At 34.9% G+C, this 25,180-nt stretch overlaps 1 protein-coding gene across 1 annotated transcript; it reads left to right on the top strand.

Annotated features, from left to right (window-relative positions):
- On the top strand, positions 1-24,879 carry LOC121431745 (calcium-activated potassium channel subunit alpha-1-like). The gene is made up of 3 exons (XM_041629436.1): positions 1-475; positions 21,257-21,318; positions 24,461-24,879. Exons 1-3 carry the CDS (start codon positions 149-151, stop codon positions 24,462-24,464), a joined length of 393 nt encoding a protein of 130 aa, XP_041485370.1. The 5' UTR covers positions 1-148; the 3' UTR covers positions 24,465-24,879.
- The last annotated feature ends 301 nt before the right edge of the window (positions 24,880-25,180 follow it).

The following is a 25,180-nucleotide window of genomic DNA, read 5'->3' as shown; positions in this document are numbered from 1 at the left end:
GCGTCGATGGTGTCTTGCTCTCGCAGCTAGCTCGCTCAATACGTACACGTACACACGCACTCAATTTACTTTCGGCAGACGATCCTGACTTGAGAAGTTTATCACCATGAAATGACCGTGAACTTGTGCTGGAAATATTCTTGCCAAAATGTCGACCGCAAATTTATCTTTTGAAGAATGTGAACTGACACAGTGTGGAGAAGAAACATGTCGGGATAGATATTGGTATGTTTTCTTGAGTTCTAGTTTGATAACTTTTTTCGGCGGCTTGTTGGGAATTTTGGTTGTTCGACTCGCGGTGCTACTGGGATGCAGGCGACGGGTGTCGGACAGTCACCGGGCCAGCTCCACGAGCAATGTGGCGATGGAACGCCCGGGGATGGTCCAGAAAAATGAGGATGTCCCATGGATGACAGCAATTCGTGAATACTCGGCGAGTTTGATATCTGCCCAAACGAAGAGTGGAAAGTGCCTGGTAAGTTAACTGGCAAGAGAGCTAACAAACTCACTTCCTTCTTGCAAGTAAATTTCACTCCAGTCTTTTTATAACAATTAAGTTGCTCAGGCAAATTGAAAATCGGGTCTGATTTCAAAACACACCCCAATTTCAAAGTCAAGAGTTATGATTTGTTTCACTTCTTCAGTTTTTGGTCACAACAACATTAGATTTTTTCCAGAGAGATTTCAAAGAATAAACCCAAGTTTACTTTTTTTAAACTTCTGTATTGATATTGTGACATAATAAAGGGATCTAGTAATAGATCTGTGAATTTTTTTTCTCATTATCCAATGACAACAATCAACACAAATTGCCTATCACGTCTTCAGCTATCCAAATTATTATTATAATTTGTAACAGTAGGCTCTTCCTTGGCTACTTTGTACATACATGTATGTACTGCATAGATCTATGCAGTCCGTTAAAGCCAGAGGGGGGTGCCAGACTCTAATTATTCCCCCAAAACATTTGGTTTTGACCTTCAATTAATCTTCAGGAACTGAATGATAAAATTGTGACAGGCAAGAAAATATTTTATTTTTAATAGCCCACATTGCAATTTCAGATTATTGTCCCTATAGAGCTGGAAATATATATTTCTCCAGTTTGCCTCTTGAAATCATCTTAATTCAGTATTGAAAATTTTGATAAAAAGTGACCCACGTATCAAATATTTGTTGATAATATTGTTATAACACTTACCTGTGTAAAATTTATATGGGTAATCCAAACATGTACAGTACTCCTTAACATTAATGTTTTCTTCGACGTTTGTCATCAATCAAATTGTTAGAGTTTAACTTGATTTTTCCAAAGTGATATCAGTACCGTAATTTGTTATCCTATTTTTGTATGTGTTGTTTTTTTCACTAACCATTCTATCCACAACAGAAATTGCCTTAATCAATACATAAAAATATTGCAGCACAATGTTTCTGATGTAGTCATTGTTCAGTTTAGAACACTCAACTTCCAAGAAAGTGTACTAAATATTAATCAAGGACAAGAGAATTTTCTTTTCATGTGAGTCGATCTACTGTACCTCACCATTCTTCCTGGACTCGAGATCAAGAACCTGCAAATTGCACCGGATCCATGTGAAATCAGTATTTGAAAGTAAAGTTTCTGAATATGTCATCCGATCCAAGGTTTCTCACCAGGAGCTTGTTTCATAAAAGAGTTTTAATACAACTATTTCAACTTTTCCATTATGGCGAAGTAACATGGTAATTATCCCCATGGTTGGTACTTACAGTAATGACAAACTTTTAAAGTTACCATAGTTGTAAATCTTTATGAAACAGGTCCCTGGCCTTTGTGACTTGCATAGATGTGGAATATAAAGTAGAACCTAAACGCTTGGTAGTTCAAAGAACATGTGTGAAGTGCTGATTATGAAGGCACGCACCAACTGCAATTCAACTCAAAAGACCGGGAGCAATCGTGATTGTACCTGTGGTCTGTCTATTCACACCACTCCTGCATTCATTCACCGGTATGGATTCAAGTCAGCAGTTGATGTGTTCCTCAACATGTGAATACAGCTTGTAGATCAGCAAAACATCGGGGAATCTGGATGTAATCTGCAAACCATGTTTGGAAGTTAAATGCTTGAACTACAGGTGTATATCCAAGAATTACAGAATTGCTACATGCAGTGAGGTACATGTATCAGATCTGACCTTGTCTTCCAAGGAAGAATTTTCCTGTTAAGTGCCACATTGTTTCAACCATTGAAGTGAATACCAAGGAATGTCAATGCTAAACTATCTACAGTTATCAAGATGCAAGAATGAAACTGATTGACTGGTCAGCAACCTGGCCAACAAAATAGTCAACAACCTCTAGGTATGTGATGGTATATACATATACCTGTACATGTACACGTAATACTCCAAATTGTCAACACTCAAAAAGCCTTTCTCTATTGTGAATCAGTAAAAAAATCAGTAATGTCTTGTAGAGTGTTTGTGGAGTGACATGTGTAGGTCGATATACATGTACATGTAGGCCCTACAATGTACATGTATATACATACGTACATGTACATACAGGGCTGTAGGCCCAATATATTTGCCCTACATGTAGTATACTTTGCCATTGATTGTTATAAAGCTGAGAATATTTTAATGGTGATGTAATTTACCACAAGAAAGGTTCACCAGTCGTTAAAGTTGCTCTTAACTTTACAGCTTTATGAAACACCGACCAGGGACCCGTGACATACTGTAGGCCTACATACAAACTTTGCCATCCAATGGCAAGTGGCAACGTACCTGAAATCCTTGATTCTTATTGGCTACTTTAATATACATACATGTATGTAGCACTCACACCGTTTCCATTGGATGGCAGAGTTTGAAAGTTACGATAATAGTAACTTTTGATGGGACCCATTATCTGCTTCAAAAAAAGAGAAAACATAAATAAAGGGGAAAATTAAGCTTTATTGTAAAAATAGTAGGAAAAATTAAAAAAATATTGCAGAAAGTTTGAGAAAATCCATCAAAGAATAAAAGAGTTTAATTAGAATCTTGATTATTTGATTTGTGACGTAGTATATGTGAGCAGCTTTCCTACATATCCGATGGGGATAAAATAAACAAAATGTCATTTTCTCAGAAAATTGAAAATGTCTTTTACTCTACCTTCAGTATATCAATAGACAAATAATTTCACACCCATTTCAAAAAAGAAAAAGAAATACATGAACATGAATTGGTCATCACGAACCATTAAGAAAATTAGATTCAAATGTATGTTTTTATTACCGGTACGGTACATTGGGGCAGCTGCTTGTTTATGACATCACAAATCCAAAACTTCAAATTCTAATAACTTGAAAAAAAATCTTAAATGGATTTTTCCCAAACCTTCACCAATTTTTGTCTCACCTGCGAAGCAGAGTGAGACTATAGGCGCCGCTTTTCCGACGGCGGCGTCAACATCAAATCTTAACCTGAGGTTAAGTTTTTGAAATGACGTCATAACTTAGAAAGTATATGGACCTAGTTAATAAAACTTGGCCATAAGGTTAATCAAGTATTACTGAACATCCTACTAGAGTTTCATGTCACATGACCAAGGTCAAAGGTCATTTAAGGTCAATGAACTTAGACCATGTTGGAGGGATCAACATCGAAATCTTAACCTGAGGTTAAGTTTTTGAAATGTCATCATAACTTAGAAAATATATGGACCTAGTTCATGTAACTTGGACGTAAGGTTAATCAAGTATCACTGAACATCCTGCACGAGTTTCACGTCACATGACCAAGGTCAAAGGTCATTTAGGGTCAATGAACTTTGGCCGAATTGGGGATATCTGTTGAATTTCCATCATAACTTTGAAAGTTTATATGGATCTGATTCATGAAACTTGGACATAATAGTAATCAAGCATCACTGAACATTTTGTGCAAGTTTCAGGTCTCATGATTAAGGTCAAAGGTCATTTAGGGTCAATGAACTTTGGCCGAATCGGGGGTACAGTATCTGTTGAATTACCATCATAACTTTGAAAGTTTATTGGTCTAGTACATTAAACTTGGACGTTAGAGTAATCAAGTATCTCTAAACATCCTGTGCGCGTTTCAGGTCACATGACCAAGGTCAAAGGTCAATGAACTTTGGCCGAATTTGGTGTATCTGTTGAATTACCATCATAACTTTGAAAATTTATGGATCTGATTCATGAAACTGGTACATAAGAGTAATCAAGTATCACTGAACATCCTGTGCGAGTTTCAGGTCACATGATCAAGGTCAAAGGTCATGTAAGGTCAATGAACTTTGGTGATGTTGTTTTTTTGTTGTTGAATAACCATCATATCTCTGTAAGTTTATTGGTCTAGTTCATAAAAAGTGGGCATAAGAGTAACCATGTATCACTGAACATCTTGTGCAAGTTAGAGTAGTATTCAAAGTCAGCACTGCTGCTATATTGAATCGCGTGATGCAGGTGAGACGGCCAGAGGCATTCTACTTGTTAAATATTTTTTTGTTGCTAATTTTACAACAAATTTTTGTCAGGGTGAACTTCCCCTTTAAATTGAGGCAGTTACTACATGTAAGAGTATGCTTGTACATGTATTTATATCCTATTTGACGTATGCACAGTTTCGAGTGTCAGATGTGTCGGAGTTATTTGAAAGAAAAACCACTGTTTCACCAGGGAGTTGGTTTCACATACATGTGTACATGTATTAAGTGTGCAAATTACATACACTTAATTTTTTGTTTGTCATGGAGCATAATCAACTTGCACGTTGCGTTGCGTGTATTGTACACACTGACATTCCATAATTATAAATAGGAAAACCAAACAATGTTTGGGATTTATGACCACATTAATTTTTATGATATCCAGTATACTGTACAGGTAGTAAGGAGTCTCATATTTGCAGTGGTGCTGTGTGACACATGGCACCGTAGTATTGCTCAACCTTACTAGACTGTGACAAGTTATACAGAAAAAAAATCAACAATATTGCTCTAGAACTCAAGGCTATGTATTGTACCATTTGGTAGAATGTTTATCCTGCCTCCCCATACACAGTATGAACACAATCATCAAGTTCAAACTGCAATCACACCAAGTGTGTTTTCACACCCTTGCTGTAAGTGTGCAAAACAGTATCTTCCAATTTCAGAGTTTTCAAACTTGAGTTTTGTGCAGGGTTTGATACATGTAGTTTAACGAATGAAACTCACATTGAAATTTACCACATCTATCGCCATATTTAGTGTTCATGAATTAGGCCTACAGATTTTGGGCCTGTACCATACTAAATATATCTAAAACACATTTTACAAGCTTTATTAACGACATACATATATAGTGTACAATGTGAATGGATCCTGATTGTCCTTTTTAGCAGGACTCAAGGAGTAAATCTAGTCATTGTCACCACCATAAATGTACATAAGGTTTCAAGTATTGTACAAATAGCTTCTGAGAGTGACAAATACAAGGCTTGTTTTATTTGATCTAATGGATTTCAAAAAGCCATAACAATGTCAAAGGTCAGTGAATGAAATATAAATTGATTGTTGCATATACATTTGGAATTGAAAAATGTACCAAAATGGCAAGCTGAAAATGTTGGGATATGGTAATAAAGTTACAATATAAACATCCATTCATAAAAAAACTCTCAACTCACAAACAATGCAGTGCATTGTCTACATGTACTGTGTATGTCCCATAGTAATAAAGAAGAGAGTTTAATATATCACAATGAAAAACAAAGCGAAAACACAGACATTAATGATTACTGTATATGAAAACAAATCGGTCAAACCGAAGGCTGCGAATGTGACATATATTGGAGGTTTTCTAAATCCATACATGTACATGTAACAGGTTGAATCTCTACAGCAATTGATGCACAGTACAAGACTATAAAGGCCTGTTAAAAGCACCATGAACACTAACAACAAAATAACTAAATCAACAACAAAAACAGGATCAATAGGATTAATTCTGATCATTAGTGATACTTAGTGGAGATGAGGCCTAGTGATATCCTGTTTAACTCAATTAGATTAAATGACCTTTATTGTTTGAGTAAACACTCACCTTTGCATGTATTGATATACCTTTTGTGGTTTTTGTGGTTTTCTAGTGGCAGTGATTCAGATTTATATTTTACAATTAATTCATAGGCATAACATTGAAATCCTTAATAATAAAAATGTAACATGAATTATCAGAGATAACAGTAATCACAAATAAGAAAGTTAATGAAAAAAAATATATAACTTGCGATGTTATATATTTTTGATAAAAATAATGAATTCATACTCTTACACATATTGATTGGAGAGAGTGAGAATTGAAAGCTTTATTGGAAAATAATTTCTCAATCACCTCAGTTAACCAGATCTTATCAAATCCAATCAATGGGCTTTCTAGTCTCATTTCCTGTATACAGTTCCGTAATTGGGTGAGCATGCTCGTAATTACCAGTACATGGCAGAGCTGTACAGTGCCCATGCATTCGTGTGCATGAACATGTACAGTATGTGTGAGCACTTGAATGTTGAGTAACTTGAGTTTATTTTTTTAATGTTTAACTTTTCAGGTCAGGAATATTGTGTTGGGCATACTTTTAAAAATACAGTATGCATTCATGATCTAAAGGTTTGATACCAGTACCACTTGAATAGTTGGTGTACAGAATATGAATCCTAAAGTTATTACACATTTGTATGCTATTTAGTGTAACCATGGTGATGCTACAAATTCTATGATGGAATTTCAGGCCATTTTGTACCTGTATCTCATTGGTTTCTCCTTGCTTTCAATATCGTCTACAATGTATGTACATTACACGGACATGTAGTGTATTTTAACAAAACAGTACTATTAGAATTTGTACATTCAAATAATGAAAAAAGTTTTTCAAATATGTACATGTACACTATAAATAATCGTGAATTCTGATTAAAAGACAAATTCAAATCCTATTTGATTAATTAAGAAAATATTAAATTAATGAATTAAAAGTGAAATATGGTGAAGCATGTTCAGTTGATTACTGTCGCCATGCAGGCTTTTGTGCAATGTTGTCAATTTATAATGTACCCGTAATCCAATTGTATGCATCTCTCTTTGTGATGTGCCTGGTTATGTACGATTCAAATCACGTAAACAACAAACAACAAAGACTGAATGTGAAAATGCAAATTGCATATCGGAGTATTAATATCGGGGGGGGGGGGGGGCAGTCAAATGTACATGTATTACTGTACACATGCTTGGCCAAAATATTTCTAAACCCCCCCTAAATGAGTTGTTCTCTGTGTGCAAAATAACCCCCTCCCCAAACAAGTTGTCGCCAGAATATGACCTTTAAACAAGTTTTGTCTTCTTGCGAACAATATATTTTAAATATAGACAAAACTTGTATATTCATGGGTATTGCATACCCCCCAGTGCAGTTAGGGTAAATACCACAATCGGGAAGAACCTGAACACTTTCAGAAACGAGGAGGAAAAGCCCCGGGGGAAAAAGCGTGGGGAAAAAACATACCCGACATGTATGATACACGTTTGTCTAGTCTTAGAAAATAAAGCTTTGGAAAAACAACATACCCTAAATACGTTTGACCTCGTGATTGACCATTGACCAGTCTTTCAAAACCACCCTTATTTTTGAAAATCAGTGTTTTTTATACCCTTATGAGTGCAGTTGCAGCTTGCGGCTAAAACTGAAAAAAAAACCCTCTTCGAATACAACTTTTTTTACAAGCGTTTGTACAGTAATATATTTGAATGCCCCTCCCCCCCCGGGAAACTGGGTAGATGATCTGAAAATAATCACACAGCAAACACCGTCATTTTGAATGAGCTTTACACAGTCTGACATTTCATGAATGTGATAGGTATGATAAACTGTAAGTAAAGCTGTTGAAATCTTCAAACCTTGCCAATGATAGATTCTGCACATGTGTATTTAGGACGTGCCCAGACGCAGATGTTTTAAAGCGGTTATGAATGCTCCAATTGCTTCAGACCAATTGATGTCAAGTCTGTGCTCTGTGCAGTGTTAATTCTTTGGAGTCTGAGCCCGTGGCTATGGAAAATGTGTACATACATGTAGGCATATCAAATCAACGAGACTCAAACTGTTTTAAGTAAAATTCCAGACACAAAATGAAAGAAATAAAATAGTCAAGCAAATCGACAAAGCAGAAAAATGTTCTAAAAGAAAACATTTTAACTTTCTGGCCTATTCTACACAGACAGAAAGAGTCATGCATTGACTTAAAAAAAAAAAAGCGACTGATGACTGTCCATGTTCTACATACTGGATTTACCGTTATATGATCATAGCTAATCACAGCTTATATTTTTGTGCCATTTCATTTTCATGTTATTTCTTGCATTTGCTCAGTTTCAAATTATAATATTAAAGTTCAAGTTGAAACATGTGAGCAGTGCAATTCAGAGACCTGGGGCCTGTTTCATAAAGGACTTGCAACTGTTGTAACTTTGCCATTATGGTACTTACTATGGTAACCTTGATTATGATTGGCTGCTGGGCCCTGTTGCCATGGTAGTTGCCATGATGGCAAAGTTGCAACAGTTGCAATGACACTGGCCCTGGTTTTAACTTTTAACAAAAGGCCTGTAGACTTTGTGCATTATCACTACAGAGTCTAGTGAACCATGTTTATTCTTATATAAGTTAATGAGAGTTGTATGCTCAATAAAAGCTAGTGAAGCAAGAAATGACAAGTCTACATACATGTACATGTAAGCAAAAGAGTACAGGCCTATTGTGTATGATGTCAATTTGATTTCTCATTGAGCACCCAAACCATTAAATTTTATTATTGGACAGCATTTACTGTAGGCATACTATCAGTGGCCCTACTAACACAAAACTTTGTTACTGACTGTTGGGATATTATTGTGATTGATTGCATCATTGCACCAACCAATATGCATTCTCCTTTGTGCAAATTAGCTGCATAATCAGTGGATACAGTACTTCTCTTGTAACTGGAAGGTCAATGCTTGATGCTGATAGATCCTAGCCAACACATTGACATAACTTGAATCAGTGGATGCTTTCACACCCACCCCTATGATGAAAATTAGTCCTACATGTGCTTTCATATTTTGCCAATTATGTGAAAGCGAAGTACATGTACTTGTATCACCCTCTCCCAAAAAGAAATCCCCTGAAATTCAAGATGTACATGTACATGTACTTTTGCAGTGAGTTCTCAAGTCATGAAATGAAAAAATATTCTGTATGATGCAAAAAAGCATGTAGGCCTATTCAGCATCCTTTGTTATACAACTCCCAAGAATGTAGTGTAATCTGATTGGTCCAAATCGGATCACATGATATTCGGCGAATTGCACTATTGCATCCAAAACGCACTATCCTGCACTCTGACGTCATACCAAAAGTACTATCCTGCACTCTGACGTCAGAGTGCAGGATAGTACGAGGTCTGGAATTATCTAGAATTTTATAGCATTCGTAACTTCAGGAACTTATATCGAAGGGTATGATTCATGGCGGTGTGAATGCAGGAACAATTAATGGGTATTTTCTAGCCTACAAAAGTTCTTGTAATTTAACGGGGATTTTTGTGATCGAAGCAGTTTGAAACCACCTAATGTAGGAATTACTTGTGGTGATAATGATATCAATATGGTTAAAAGATAAACCAAAACAATTATTTGACATCATCACACATATTTCTTTATATGGAGCATTGTGGCCCAGTGTATTAGTCTTCTGACTTTGACCCCTGTTACATCTGAAAGTTTCCACCCGAGACCCGTCCGAGTCCACTTGCAACCTTGACTGGATTATTGGTGGATTAGCTTTGCGAATGGACCGAGTCCGAAATGTGGTCTGTTTACATCACAGTGTTCATTCCCTCCCCTATCGCCCTATCTGTACTGTTTCGAGCGGCATCCGATTGCTGACACCTTTAAAAGGCGCTCTCGATCTAGGCTCCGAATAATTCGTGCGCGCTAATTGAAGTTCCCCGAGATTCTGAAAGAATGCTGATGATCCCAGCAGTCGTTGAAGATATGATCGACTTGAAAAGTTTAAAATGCTTCTTTTCAATCAACTCAAAGACTTTATCAATCACAATTCACGTGTCGCATGCCGCAAAAACATTCGAAGAACTACGGGGCTGGGGAGGGGATAGCGCGCGCTATGACGTAATTTGACAGCTGGCGAACGGACCGAGATAGGTTCGAAAGCTTGTGTGCGTTTACATCTACGAATCGGTGGACCGGGGCCGGCCCGATACCTACCCGAGACTACCTCTGGATGTGGTCTCGGGTAGGTTCGCTAAAAGGTGGCCGAGGTAGGTTTGGGATGTTTACATCTGATTTCTTTCCGACCCGAGGTAGGCCCGGGCCGCCCCGAGGTAGGGAATCTCTCAGATGTAACAGGGGTCTTTGAAACAGAGGGTCTAGGGTTCGAATCCCAGCCATGGCGTAATTTCCTTCAGCACGAAATTTATCCACATTATGCTGCACTCAACCCAGGTGAGTTGAATGGGTACCCGGCAGGATTAATTCCTAGAATGGATGAGCGCTGAAAGGCAGCTCAAGCTAAAGCCGGGGTAATAATAATAATAACAACGTGCCTCGGAATAGAATATTTCTAGATATATGGCGCTATATTAATGCCTATTATTATTATTATATCTATTTCGATATGAAGTGAATATGATTTTACCTTGATGTATCACATTTCTATGATAATCCATGATTCATAACCTTCAAACCCATTATTGTTACCTAGTATGGAAAGATTGTAGAGAGGTTTACGTGTCAATATCTTTAGTAAGCTGCCTGGGAGCACTTCCATATGTCCAAGTTCTAATACCCAATTCGTCACCTGCAATAACATTTCATTGAAATGATATTACACATAATCAATTTCACTTTGAAGAATGAAGTTGTACATGCATGCATACAATCCTCTGCAGCTTTTTGTACATAGGCCTATAATATGGTATCACAATACAGTTGAGACAATCGATCTATACGTGTAGCTTGTTCTCATTTGAATCATTTTGTTATCTTGGCCCTTGAAGCTTGCACTTGGAGGCTTACATATTTTGCATACAATTGAAAGCACATGTACAAGCAACATACAATATGAATATGTGGATACATAAAGTGTTACAATGATACCATTGATATGTAGACCTACATGTACAATGCATATTTGTAAAGAAATTTCATTACATTTTTTTTAAATTTGTTTTTATAGTTTTTATTGGGTTTTCATGATTTTGTGTAACAAATCACATTTAAACAATACAAGTAATTTGAAAATAAATATTAAAAATAAAAAAACAGCATATACACATTATTAGTTTACATTTTAAACAGTACAGCTTATCAACAGATAATAAGTGATAAACATAGTGTTGTAAAAGCAGTCACTTCATGTATGCCTTCATTTTAATTTTCTCATCATTAACAACGACTATTTCCTTCCCAACATGTTGAGTTAGCATTGTAAAATACTATATAATACAGTCAAGTTGGTCCCTATTTAAAAAATCTGTAAAAAAATGAAATATTGTATTATTCAAACAATAAAAAACAAAAGAAATAGTGGGTGAAGGACATCACCATCTGTCTCATTTGCATGTCACTGACTTGGGCATATCACTGTTTTGTGGAAAAAATAAGCGAAACTTCAAAAAATGTATAACTTTCTTATTTTACATCCAATTTTGATGAAATTTTCAGCGTTATGATATTTTGATTTTTCTCTGCTTATTCAAATCAACATTTTCCGCTATAGACTTTAAGACCTTTAAAGAGGATACTGATAAGATGGTTTTTCAGTGAAATTCACCCAACAAGGATCTTCATGAATGCTGCTCTTCAGATCACACAGCATAAAAAGCAGATAATTCCTTTGGAATGTCTGACTAAGTCTATTGCCCTTTTTACACAGAATTTTCTTAACCCCGGACTATTGCTAACCCCGTACTATCCTTAACCCCGTACTATTTTTTTTTCCTTTTCACACATGCCAAATTGTTATTGCTAACCCCGGATAAGGAATGCTTGCTTTTCACACACGAAACTCGCTAACCCCGGACTAGTGGTTTTTGTCGATCATTCGTAGTACAAGTACTTCACTCGTACACTTTTTACACACGCTACAATTTCCTTAACCCCGTACTATAGGTGGGGCCAAATTGCCATTTAGCCCCACCTATATTACGGGGTTAAGCTTAGCCCACTTTCGTTTTACACATGCAATCTTAACCCCGTACTATTGCTCTTAGCACCACAATTGGTGGGATAACCCTGCTTTTTTGCAGGGCCAAATAATCCCTTACTATAGGTGGGGTTAGCCCACTTTGCAAAAATGCTGTGTAAAAAGAAAGTGGGCTAAGCTTAACCCCGTACTATAGGTGGGGCGTGGGGCTAAATTGCCATTTAGCCCCACCTATAGTACGGGTTAAGGAAATTTTAGCCTGTGTAAAAAGGTATTAGTGGTTCAGTGATTCCAAAAGCAGTAGCCTTCATAAGCTTGGCCTATTCAATACAATATCCATACAATCACACAAAAGCAACAGAGTCTGGTCAAGTGGGGAACTCTTGTTTGTTCAAAACAAATAGTGCACATTACTATAGTTATGCAATACATTTGCTGTGTCTAAAGATACACATGTCTGTTGTAAACCATTAAACCACACAAGTTTATTTCTACAAAATGTACCTCCATGGTTCTGTGACATTACACTGATGATGTGACTTTGTTAGACATTGGAGCAATGTGTTAATTGCTGTAATAACATGTCCATAAAAACTACTTTTGTTATTGTTGACTTGTTGTACAATCACCCAAACAGCACAAAAAGGAGAAAAGAATTATGCATTTTGCAGAATAAAACTTGTGTACAGTACTTAAAGCGTTTGTCGATAATGGAACCTGTGGATTATGTTCAGGTATTCATTTATAGTGTCACATGCGTCACTACTAAAGTTCAGTAATAATTTGTTATGTGTTTCATAAAATTCTCTGTAACACTGACATCACAATATATCCTGCCTACAGTGACAAGAAAAATCATACATGTACATGTACTACATGTTTAGAAAACTTCAAAATGAATAGTAGAGTTTTTTTCAATGCCTTTACACTCCATCGACCAATCTACATGTACTGTATATAGTTACTACAGTATACAATGTAGTTGCCATACAATAGATGCATGTTGATCCTTAATGACCTCTTTTAGACTATTTATTTTGAGAGATAAACACAGTTAATGACATTTAGTATTAACTAGCTTTCAACTAAAAAGTTAGTGTATTCCCTCTTTACCAACTGAGCAAAGTCCTCTTCCTTTAACATTAAATATCATGTTGATGATTGGGGTGCTGAATTAATCTATTTTAATGGCAATGCAGGGGAAATTGTGATGGTACAACCCTGCTATTACTGCTAAAACTTACAATGCTACTGTATTGCTACTGCTGCTTCAATTCCTGATGCCAAGTACTTCCACTACAACTACATGTATACTACTACTACTACTTCTTATTCTTCTTCGTTGACATCATCTTCTTCTCCTTTCTTCTTCTTCGCCATCGTCATCTTCTTACTCCTCCAGTTTTTTTCTTCTTCCTTTTCTTGTTCTTCTTGGTCTTCCTCTTCCTCTCCTCTCCTTTATACTCTTCCTCCTCCTTTTCCTCTTTTTCCGTCTTCTACTTCTTCTTTGTTGTCGTTTTCCCTTCTTTCCACCACTACTACTACTACTACTACTACTACTACTACTACTACTACTACTACTACTACTACTACTTCTGCTACTACTACAACTACTACTACTAATACTACTTCTTCGTTGACGTCATCGTCTTCTCCTTTCTTCTTCGTCATCATTGTCGTCTTCTCAAGTTTTCTTTCTTCTTTATCTTTTTATTCTTCCTCTCCTCTCCTTACTCTTCCCTCCTCCTCCTTTTCCTCTTCTTCCTTCTTCTACAGTACTTCTTTGTCGTTTTCTCCTTTCCACCACTACCACCACCACTACTGCTACTACTACTACTACTTCTACTACATGTACCTTTACTATTTCTTCTTCATTGTCATTGTTGTCTTCTTCTTCCCTCTTCCTTCTCTTCCTCTTCTCCTTCTTTCCTCTTCCTATCCCTCTTCTCTTCCTCTTACTCCGCCTACTTCTCTCTACTTTCCTCCTTTTCCACCTCTCTCTCCTTCTCTACCACCTTCTTTTTCTTCTTGTCTTCTTTAGTCTTCCCCTCTTCCAGCTCATCCTCTTTGTATGATCATTATAAAGTTACAATGTATATGCCTCCAATTCAACTAAGGTTGAAGAACATCCCTTCGTCCCTCACTCTTGATAGAAAAATAGATATCACGATGCATGTACATGTAATTGCTCAGCATGGAAGATTGTAGAAAGTACAGTATGGGCTGCAATGTCAGAACTGACCTTATTGAATTCATTTTTAGCAAGCGAGAGGCACGACTCGCGGTAATACTGGAAAGTAGATCAATAAAAAGCCGCAGAGAGTACATACAATCTAATGTGGTAAAAGAATGAGGAGACGAGGAAGGGATGACAGAGCTGAGATGTAATCGGAGAAGGTGCATAATTGTGCAGAAAGCAATGCTGTATTTCCTTCATGATACAAATTGTACAACATGCACATGAACATGTTCACGTAGGTCTATGTACATGTTCCCAAGCATGTGCAAGGAACTGACTGCATGTTACTGGCACTAGATGATAAAAATTGTTTAAGGACAAGTCCACTCCAAAAAAAAAGTTGATTTGAATAAAAAGAGAAAAATCCAACAAGAATAGCACTGAAAATTTCATCAAAATCGCCTTGAATAAATAGTCCTGAGTGCGTCTGCACCTGCGAATTAGCGGGATAATTCGTAAATAGCACGCTATTTTGTAGAAAATCCCAAGTTGACTTGGGATTGCAGTCTCGAGATAGATCCAGCAAACTAGTGCGATAATTGCATCTCCATTACAAATAATCTCAATAAATTCAGAAATAGCATGCTAATTTGAAAACTTGAGCTAGTGCAGATGGCCCTTATGTCTATCTCACCCCTCTCTCCCACACTCCCTATCCATCACCTCCTCTTCCCTATTCTTGTTCCTTTTCTTTCTCTTTGTTTCTTTACCCCTCTCATCTCTGTCCCTCTCTCTTAAATGCTTCATTGTATACTCTGTTCTCATCTCATTCGTCTTTCTCTTTTTCTCTTCTCCTTTCCAGTCTTTATATGGCGGCAATTAATTCCTTGAAATGCTTGTGCGCTGTAAAAGGCTTTCTGGGCTATAGACGGGTAATAATATCGAACCCCCCAAAATGTTTTAGAGGCGCATACATGTATAATAATTTGATACATGCTCCTTCCTCCATTTCTTTCACTAATGTTCGGTGCAGACCGACTCGAAAACCGAAAATACTAGGTATTCTCTGATCGGGAAATTTACTCTGATCTACCCCGCTCACAGTGTGAACACAAAATAATGGATTATAATATACCCGAAAGAAAAAAGTAGGTAATTGCCCAAAATAATGAGATTATTTGCTGTTTTTTTCTAAGATCATGGGAATTTTTGCAGTGTGGAGGCAAATCACAAAACTTTGCCATCCGATCATGATTATAATGCACATGTACTCCATAAAGGTGTTTGGATTGTTAGCTTTGAGACCTTTCCCTGGAGAGGGTGCTCTTCCCATGGGAATGAACACATAGAATAACCATACATTTTGTACATGAAAAAAACTACAAAAATATAGATTTAAATGAAATTGACAAAGATATCTTGAATTACGAAGTACAGTCTTGCTCCATCACTCACTGGAATTTCCAGCTACATCCTGGTGGGGCCTGGTGCCCTTGTGCTTGCTGCTCGTTCACCAATAATTTAAGGGGCAAGCCTGGTCAGCTATTTATAGTACTCACAGGAGCTCTAGCATAGAAGCTAGTCAGACCAGTAGGTGGTTTCAAACCGCCTCGATCACAAGAATCCCTGTTAACTTACGAGAACTTTTTAAGGCTAAAAAATACCCGTTAAATATTCTTGCATTCACACCGCCCCGAAACACATCCTTCGGGATAAGTTCCCGAAGTTACGAGCATGTGCTCCTGGGTCTGATAAGCAGGCAAGGCGCGAGATTCAAAATCACTAGCCCAGCAGCCTCCCACACCGCCACGCCCAACGACACGCTGGGCTAAAAGTTCCCGTAATTTGCTTTCACATTACCAAAATACCTGGTATTTTCTGATCGGGGTAAATTTCCCGATCAGAGAATACCTAGAACTGGCGAACTTCGAGGCGGTCTGAAACCACCTAGTGAGTGATGACAAAAGAGTGTACTTGTATACAAAACAAATATTTCAACAACAAAAATATCAATAATCATAGAAAATTTGTCTGTGACTGACTGCATTGACTACAATGTACAATCAATCTGAAAATCAGTTTAGGACCTTGAACAATCTCTCATAATTTTTGTTTCATGGGTATTATGGTGACCAGGTAGGTTTGAAAGCGTCCAACGTGCTTCCAAAGATTTTAGCCTGTATTACAAAGGGTTGTGATTGATCCGTTCAATCGCAACTATGGAAAGCCTGTAAAGTCAACATATACAATGCATGTTTGCTCAAAATTTTTTCTAGATATGAATGTACATCTATAAATTCATTGATTTCCTGACAATTTGGTGTGTTCTCCTTTGTTTACAATGACATCTTGCAAATTTCCTGCGGAAAAAAATATGACACAGATGGATTTCCATAGAGTTACGATTGATTGGATCCATATCATAACTCTTTGTAAGACGTGGCCCTGGAGTGCACATACATGTTGCACTACAGTGACTGCACTATTAATTTAATGTATTCCCTGAGTGGCTGCGCTTTATCAGAATTACAATGGATATTAAAGGCAATTCTGCTAAATTGAAATTCAATTTGGTAATTTAACTCATTATGCTTCACAAGGACATGAGAGGAGTGGATAGGAACACTCATGAATTCTAAATAATAAATGCCAAAATATGAAAGAAAAATGATGTAATGTATGAGTGTCCTCGACTTGCTTGGTGTCATAATACAGATATTACATTAGTGGAAGTTATGTTCTTTGAGTAGACCCCCATAATATTGAAACATACAATGTAATTATATACATACACCCATTTGCTGAGAGTTAAAACTACATCCAACATACTGTATGGGTCTCACCATGGAACACTAGTACATGTAGGTCCACGGTCTTACACTGCAAGTACATCTGAATCCAATGTCAATCAACTGTCAGTACTGAACAAGAGGACACATGTACATGTACAATGTATGATATGAAAAAAAACCCAACAAAAACAAAACAAAAAATCATGATGAAATGAATAATTCATAGTGAGTCAATACCCAAGCAAATTAACAAAATTTATAAAGGTTATAAACTACATGTACCGGTATATATTATTATCAACTATATAAAATGGAAAATATGATGTTGTAAATGTACAACAAAAACAAAACAAACAAAAAAATCATGGTGACATGAATGATTCATAGTCGATATCCAAGCAAATAAACAACATTAAAACAAATTGGACAATATAATGTAGTAAATGTACATACATGTACATGTATGATCAGTGAGTGTACTCTATGCTATGTAAAGCTACTCCACCATGCATAAGATAAATATTGATATTGGAGACATGGTTTGGAGCATTGTTAACAGAGGAAATATGAATCTGTGTTGATATCAGGTAAAGCTGAAAAGAATTGTACTTTAATATGAAAATTAGTCATTACATGTACATGTATGTACAGCATTACATGTAGATGATTACTGATTAGAGATATATTGCACAATTATTATCCTAATCAAATCAAATTATACAGCACTAAAGAATATACACATGTGTAGTGTAAGGTGTATAATTGCACATAAATATATTGTATGATATATATGTATATGTAGAGCAATTTTAACATATAGCATGGCATGTACATGTATGTTGATTTATCTCAGATACATTTGTATTTCTAACTATTAATAGACATGGAATTATTTTGTTCCATGTACATCAAAATCAAATGACATAACATTACATGTTTGTATACAATATGTTTTTGTTATCAAATTGTAAAATTTTTGCTGTCAATGTTTTTTCTTTAAAAAAAATCATGTTCATTTTATTTCCATGTTTAATATTGACAGCATTGTAAATGTACGATACATGATCCATGAACTTCTGAAAATTAGGGACCTTTTTTATACTGTACTGTAGAAGTGATACATGTACCTATGAATATTTTTGTATGCGCTTCTTAAAGTAAACGTTGAATTTTGTCCCATAATTCTTTATAGGTACACAAGTGTAAAGCTATTAAGAAAGAGTTATTCTGAGACAATCACTTCTATATGCTGTAAATAATATCCTTTCTCAAATTGACCCCCCATTTTTGCCATTATTGATCAAATGAGAGGCAATATCAAACTTTCTACCAATGCTCTTCATTTAAATATATACTGTATATTGAAATTGTTAAAGTGCCTTATTACTTCGTTTTGTTTAATTTCTAAGAATGGTATTTGTATTCAATGATTGAGAATATTAGTCAGATGACAAGAATTTAATTTTACTTGTCATTGATTTCTAATGCATTTCTTGGGATAATCCCAGCTGTTTTGTTTTTTCACTGAAATTTAGCCTAATAGTAAAGTCTGGTTTCCAGCTGTTGAATGATAAAGCATGTACGTGCACATGTACATGTATATTGTATTGTACCTCTTCTATAAAAGAAAACACAGATACATGTAGGAACAATATACATGTATGAAAGAAAGAATATGTAAATATTAGATGAAAATGAATTGATAAATATTTTTAATCCATATTTTACTGCACTCAAGCCGGGTGATATGCCGTCAATTCTTTGAAATGCTTGTGCGCTGTAAAAGGATTTCTGGGCTATAGACAGGGGTAATAATATAAAAAAAACCCCAAACATTTTAGAGGCGCATGCTATACAAGTTCTAGATATTAGAATAAATGAATGAATAAGATGAATAATAAAATAAATGACTGAATAAATGAATAAAGTAATAAATTAATAAATGAAGAATAGAGTATTCAAATGAATATGAATATTAAAAAGTGAATAAATGGATAAAAAATTAACCCTATATTAAAATGAACCATTTAAGTATTAAAGTGAATACATGTAGATAGGTAATGAAATTAATGTTTAGGAAATGGTATTAACAAAACAAACAAACAAATGAATATTAACTCATAAATTGAAGTTTTTCCCTAACTGTTTGATGGCATTTTAATTACAATGTATTTGTTCATTATTGTCTGCTTTGGTAAATGAGGTGACATCAAAGCCAAAGTGCTGTAAACAAATCCAGAAAACAATGCACCTGCATCTTGCCTATACACAAAGTTATTCATTTAAGAGGAAGTTCACCCTGAAGAAAACTTTGTTGCAAAAATAGCAGAAAAAATAGTAAAAAATATTGGTGAAGGCTTGAGGAAAATCTGTTAAAGAGTAAGAAAGTTATTAGAGTTCAAAGTTTTGGATAATTTGTGACGTCATAAACGAGCATCTGCCCCATGTGTTATGTAATATAAAATGCATGAATTTCAAATTTTGTATGGTTCCTGATGACTTAATTTTGTTTTCTATTCATGATCGGGTGTGAAATGATTTGTCTATTGATATACAAAAGGTATAGTGAAAACCATTTTCAATTTTCTGAGAAAATGACATTTCATTAATTTTTTACCATTCGCTATGTAGGAATACTGCTCGCATATGACGTCACAAATCAAATAATTGAAATTCTAATAACTTTTTAATTATTTGATGAATTTTTCTCAAACCTTCGGCAATATTTTTTTATTATTTTTCTGGTATTTTTACAATAAACATTTTGTCAGGGTGAACTTCCCCTTTAATAATGGAAACTAAACCTTTTTCCCCAGCACTGAGCATATTAAAAACCATATGCACATACTCCCAACCAATCCAAACCTTGGCTACACTGTTAAAATTTGTTTTAAAAGCAATGCTGTTTTCTATATATGAATCACACAGTAGTTGTTTAAACAATTTAAACAAGTGTTTAAAATCTTTAATAACAATGTGTAATTTATAATATTTTAATTCTCAATGAATTAAGCATAATTGTTTAAACTGTTAAACAACTCTTGTGCGATTCATGTACCATAAACAGCATTGTTTAAAAATTGCAAACAGTGTTTTTACTATGTAATGATTCATTGCATGCTGGTGCACAGTGTGTACATGTTCTTACTGATTATTTTTGAAAAATTTGGAATGGTCTAAACACACTCACATATTGTTATTTTTTTTATAGATATTATGTGTTTATTGTACACACAAAATATTGTCTGTTATTTAATAATGCCACATACATATGTGCTCAAAAGTGAAAGTGAACTCCACAAGTAAGAGCACTCCATAAATGCTGAGTGTTGAATGTACATGTATTCCGCAACACTAAATGCTCAGTAAGCCCAGAGAACAAATTTTATTGAATGTACATGTAGTATTTCGTGACTTGATTTCTCAAATCACAACATCTCAAACTTGAACACTTATTGTAATTTTTTTGTTGGGGATCACTAATTACTATCTCTGAGCACCATTGTGAAAATATAAACAATGTAAAATAAAATTGTATTTGTTGAATGATGTTAAAAATAACTGTACATGTAGGCCTGTAATGTTCAGTTTAGGCTTGTAAATATGTTGATTTTTTCTCAATTTGTGAACAAATCTCATGTTTGAATTTTGTTTTACACATTTTAGATGTTTTTTTTTAATCTAAACTCAGATGAATGTACAAGTAGTGGTTACAAATGTTGTATTTTTCATGACTAAATTTGATTTTGGTTCAGTGAAATGTAGAGACCAATAAATACCTCTTTAATACTTTGTGCAAGTTCATAGAAATTCTTATATTTTACTCAAGCTGTACTCATTATCAATGATGATTCATGAATCTCTTATTACATTTGAGTGTATTGAATATAATCCCTTGATTTTGAGTTGACCATATTAAAGTCCTTGCCAATACAAACATGTATAGTGCATGGTTATTCAATCATCATACCACATATTTACATCAATTATGATTTCAATGTTGCTAAACCTGATTTATTTTTATCCCCTTCTTCCCCCTTAATTACATCAGCTGGTCGTTCATTTTACCCTTAGTATGGGTTCCCTTATCTGCTATATACTTGACACAACCAAGTAAGTACCAACACGTTGCTTTCACACCGTTGCATATTTTCTGTTCACCCTTGCTTCCATATAGCAGTACATAGCTACATGTAGAAAAGCAAGTTTGTGCATTGGTTTGTATACATGCCCTGTTCACACTTGCACAGTCTGTTCACACACAAAATTATCTGTTCATACCAATAGCTTTAGATTAAGTGCATTTGATTTTTCAGGAATGGCTGGCTGGGAATAAAAGAATAGAAGATATTCAAAAGACCAAAAAGGCTTGGAATAAAAGAATTGAAGATACTCAAAGACCTTTCATTTGAATTGAAGCGAGTGAACAGACCTTTATTTAGAGAAAAACTGAACGTGTGAAGAGCCACTGTTTACATTATGTGTGAACAGTGGTGAGGTAAAGCAAACTCATAATGAAGCTGAGCCTGAGAATGTTGCTTGGATTAGTAAATAGCAAGAACTTGCATTTCATATTTAGTCTGTCTCAAGGCATTATAATTAAACCCAATTTGAAAAAAATTGGAGAAAACAAAATAAAAAAGCATGGTCATTTAATACCAATTTTTTTAGTTATTCACTTTAAAAGGAAAAACACACAATCCATATGGGCAGAGTGTAAACACCATGAATTCAGGGAAATTCTTGAATTTGTGAATTTGAGAGCCACAAGTTGAAAGACATGAACAATTCAGTAGCTTTGATACAGGCTGGCACAGAACTACATGTAGCAATTAGCACGATTCCTGTACTGAAGATGAATTTTGCATTGTTTTGCTACATTATGCTTTATGCATGTTTTTGAACGCTGCATTTTTGTTCATTGCGCTTTAAAAAATGCATGATGCTTTTAATATGCAATCTTCAACTTGAGTTTTATTTTTTGTAACATGTTATAACTTTCATGAGCAAGTTGAGCTCTTGCTCAGTCTGTTCCAAGTGTACATTTACAGTGTATATTTTTTTTTTGGTAGCATACATGTACATGTGTAATGCTACACAGAGTTTCTTACCATTTTACATGAAGTCATCTTATCTTCAAGTTTGTTCAATAATTAACCCTCATTCTTATTTCATTTGTATTATTACAATGTTCAAGTTCACTTCATTATTTTTTTATACCACTGAATACATGTATATATTCTTTTAGTCAATGAATAACTCTGGAGTATTACGAACATAATTGATTATGGTTGTTATATACTTCATGGTTGATTAATAAAATGTTCACTTCTTTCATTAATTTTCTTGTTATACATGTATTTTTCTCTTAATAGGGAGGCTTTATATCTAGAGAAGCTAACATTTAATTCATCATGTTATATTTACATACATGTACGGTCAACATGTTTCTTTTCTGCTTGTATTGAGAGAAAGTCTACTGACCTGCAGTCATAAATTCAGTTTGTTCATCAATTGAGTGTCAAATAGTCCTTAGGACTCGTATGTTTTCACTTTATGAATTGAACTTTTGAGAAATTATCTTCATTTCCATTGTGATGTATTTTCCCTTTTTTTCGGTAAGAATTAATAACCTGTGTATGTAAGTTTAATAAACAACACTTCTGGTTGTTTACTGTGAACTGAAAATCGAATATTTTGTGTATACATGTACATGAAATAAGTGGGGGTGTGAAGGTATTATATAGGGTTTTGATTATGAAATTCAGTTGAATGTATGATTTTGTATTATTCTACAATGTAACTTTGATTTGATTTGATGATGTATCTTTATTACTCATATTAAAAAGAAGTGTATAAAATCATCCATTCATATGTTTGTACTTTGTTTTATAAGCACAAATATGCAGTGTCTTCCAAGAAGAGTTTCATGTACACATTGTTTTGTTCAGTCATCATACATTCCACTTAATTGAGAAATCATAAAATGTTCAGCTTGTCATACATGTACAGTGCGTCCCACAAGAAACGAAACCGAGATTTGTTGATGATTTATCATAACTTAATCACAAATACAATAGACAAATGACCTACCATTTTAAAGCTTAGAATCTCCTCTTTCATCTGAAATTACTTACATTATTTTTCATTCACGCATGAGTGAGCAAAAACAATTTTAAAAGGGGATACCAAAAAGTCACTTGGCGGGCCGTATCTCGGTTTTAAAAAGAAAACCACATTTTAAAAAGTTCAATATCTACTCTTTAATTTGATACCTCAATTACAGAAAATGGTCAAGAAATAATAAAGTTCTGGTTATTTGAAATAAGGCTTGAATTTCAATAATTTCATAAATGAAGAGGTTTTACAGGCTAGCGTTCAAACTCACTCGACACTCCGTTTTGTTGACGATCAGCCATTTATTAAGTCTTTTGTTACCATGCGTTAGCTTCTGTGGGAAACCAGTGAGAAGACGTTTATTTTAATGAAATTACTGAAATACAAGCATTGTTTCGAGGGATCATAACTTTTTTACTTCTTGACCATTTTCTGTAATTAAGGTATCAAATTAAAGAGCAGATATTGAACTTTTTAGTCATAAGATTTTCTTTTTGAAATTCAGATATCCCCCGCCAAATGAGTTTTTGGCAACCTATCTTCGAATTGTTTTTGTTCACTCATGCGTGAATGAGAAATAATCTTAGTAATTTCAGATGAAAGAGGAGTTTTTAAGCTTTAAAATGGTAGGTCATTTGTCTATTGTATTTATGATTAAGTTATGATAAATCATCTTCAAATCTCGATTTCGTTTTTTCTGGGACGCACTGTATACCGTGCTTTGTTATCAAGGTCCTATTTAATGAAACTTGTTTATATCTTCCATGACTTGATAAAGCAAATTTAACAGTCAAATCTAACAAGTTTTATTAGAAAGCGTCATGAAATTGATAATGCCAGGTTGTCTCATAATATATAATATGCATAAAACCTCTCATAACATGTATGTACAGTATTTATGTTTATCCTAATGTTAAGCAAATTTAAGTTATAAATGTATTAAAATGAAAACAGGATTGTTAATTTTTTTCATGGTTAAACTTGTTATAACAGCAGTAGATAAATACTATCATTGTATAATTGCACATTCAATTTATTAACGTCAAGTATCATTGCAATGCCATTCATTTCCATCTTTTATCCCCCGCTCGTTTTTTTCCATCCTCCAAACTACACCATCAACCGTACGCTATTACAGGTGATTTTGGTATTCACTGTAAGCTTGGGCTCGTTCGTCATTTACATTCTTCAGCTTAACGAGTAAGTGTCTCGCGATGTCGAGAGATTGGAGTGCCCTAACGCCTTCATCAGAGTGTTGTGTCATTCATTTCTTTTTATTCATTTAATTTCTTTTAATCCATTCATTTCAACATGCTTTCACTGCTTCATCTTTCTGTGTGCAAAATAAGTGTCTTATCAAAACAGAGTGAAATCAAATGTTGACTGTATGGGCAGTCGTTAGCAGGTTTATATTCAGGGGCTTCTTTTCACATGGTAGTACTGTCCACTTCTGCTACATTAGATAAGTTTTAACGCGGCAATATCTCTTATGAGCATTTTGGGGGAGAAATCGCCTCGAACCCCTGTGTATGTTTTTCCCCTCATCACTACACAATGATATGAAAAAGATAACAGAAAAAGACAATCAAATAAGCAATAATTCTAGTTAAAGCAAAGAATAAAAAAACAAAATTAAAGTGACCGATTGAAGTATAATAGCATATAAAACTGTCTTGATGAAAAGTTTGATTATGGGTGTCAACTTCTATAAAATTGATAATGACTACATGTATGTGAAGCTGACTTCTATTTCTAATACAAAGTTGCCATTAACCTTGCTCTTCGAATGACAATAGATAAAGGGTACATGTTTTTGTTCGTAGTGTAAGATGCTATTACATGTACATATTGATAACGG

Source organism: Lytechinus variegatus, chromosome 18 (assembly GCF_018143015.1).
Source record: "Lytechinus variegatus isolate NC3 chromosome 18, Lvar_3.0, whole genome shotgun sequence".
In the NCBI taxonomy this organism is placed as follows: domain Eukaryota; kingdom Metazoa; phylum Echinodermata; class Echinoidea; order Temnopleuroida; family Toxopneustidae; genus Lytechinus; species Lytechinus variegatus.
This window is presented reverse-complemented; position numbering and strand designations above follow the sequence as displayed.

Bases quoted from the DNA above. Each gene is read 5' to 3' on its own strand.
- LOC121431745 (XM_041629436.1), top strand. From the start codon at position 149: ATGTCGACCGCAAATTTATCTTTTGAAGAATGTGAACTGACACAGTGT. The intron at 476-21,256 runs GTAAGTTAACTG...TAATTACATCAG, and splicing joins CGAAGAGTGGAAAGTGCCTG to CTGGTCGTTCATTTTACCCT.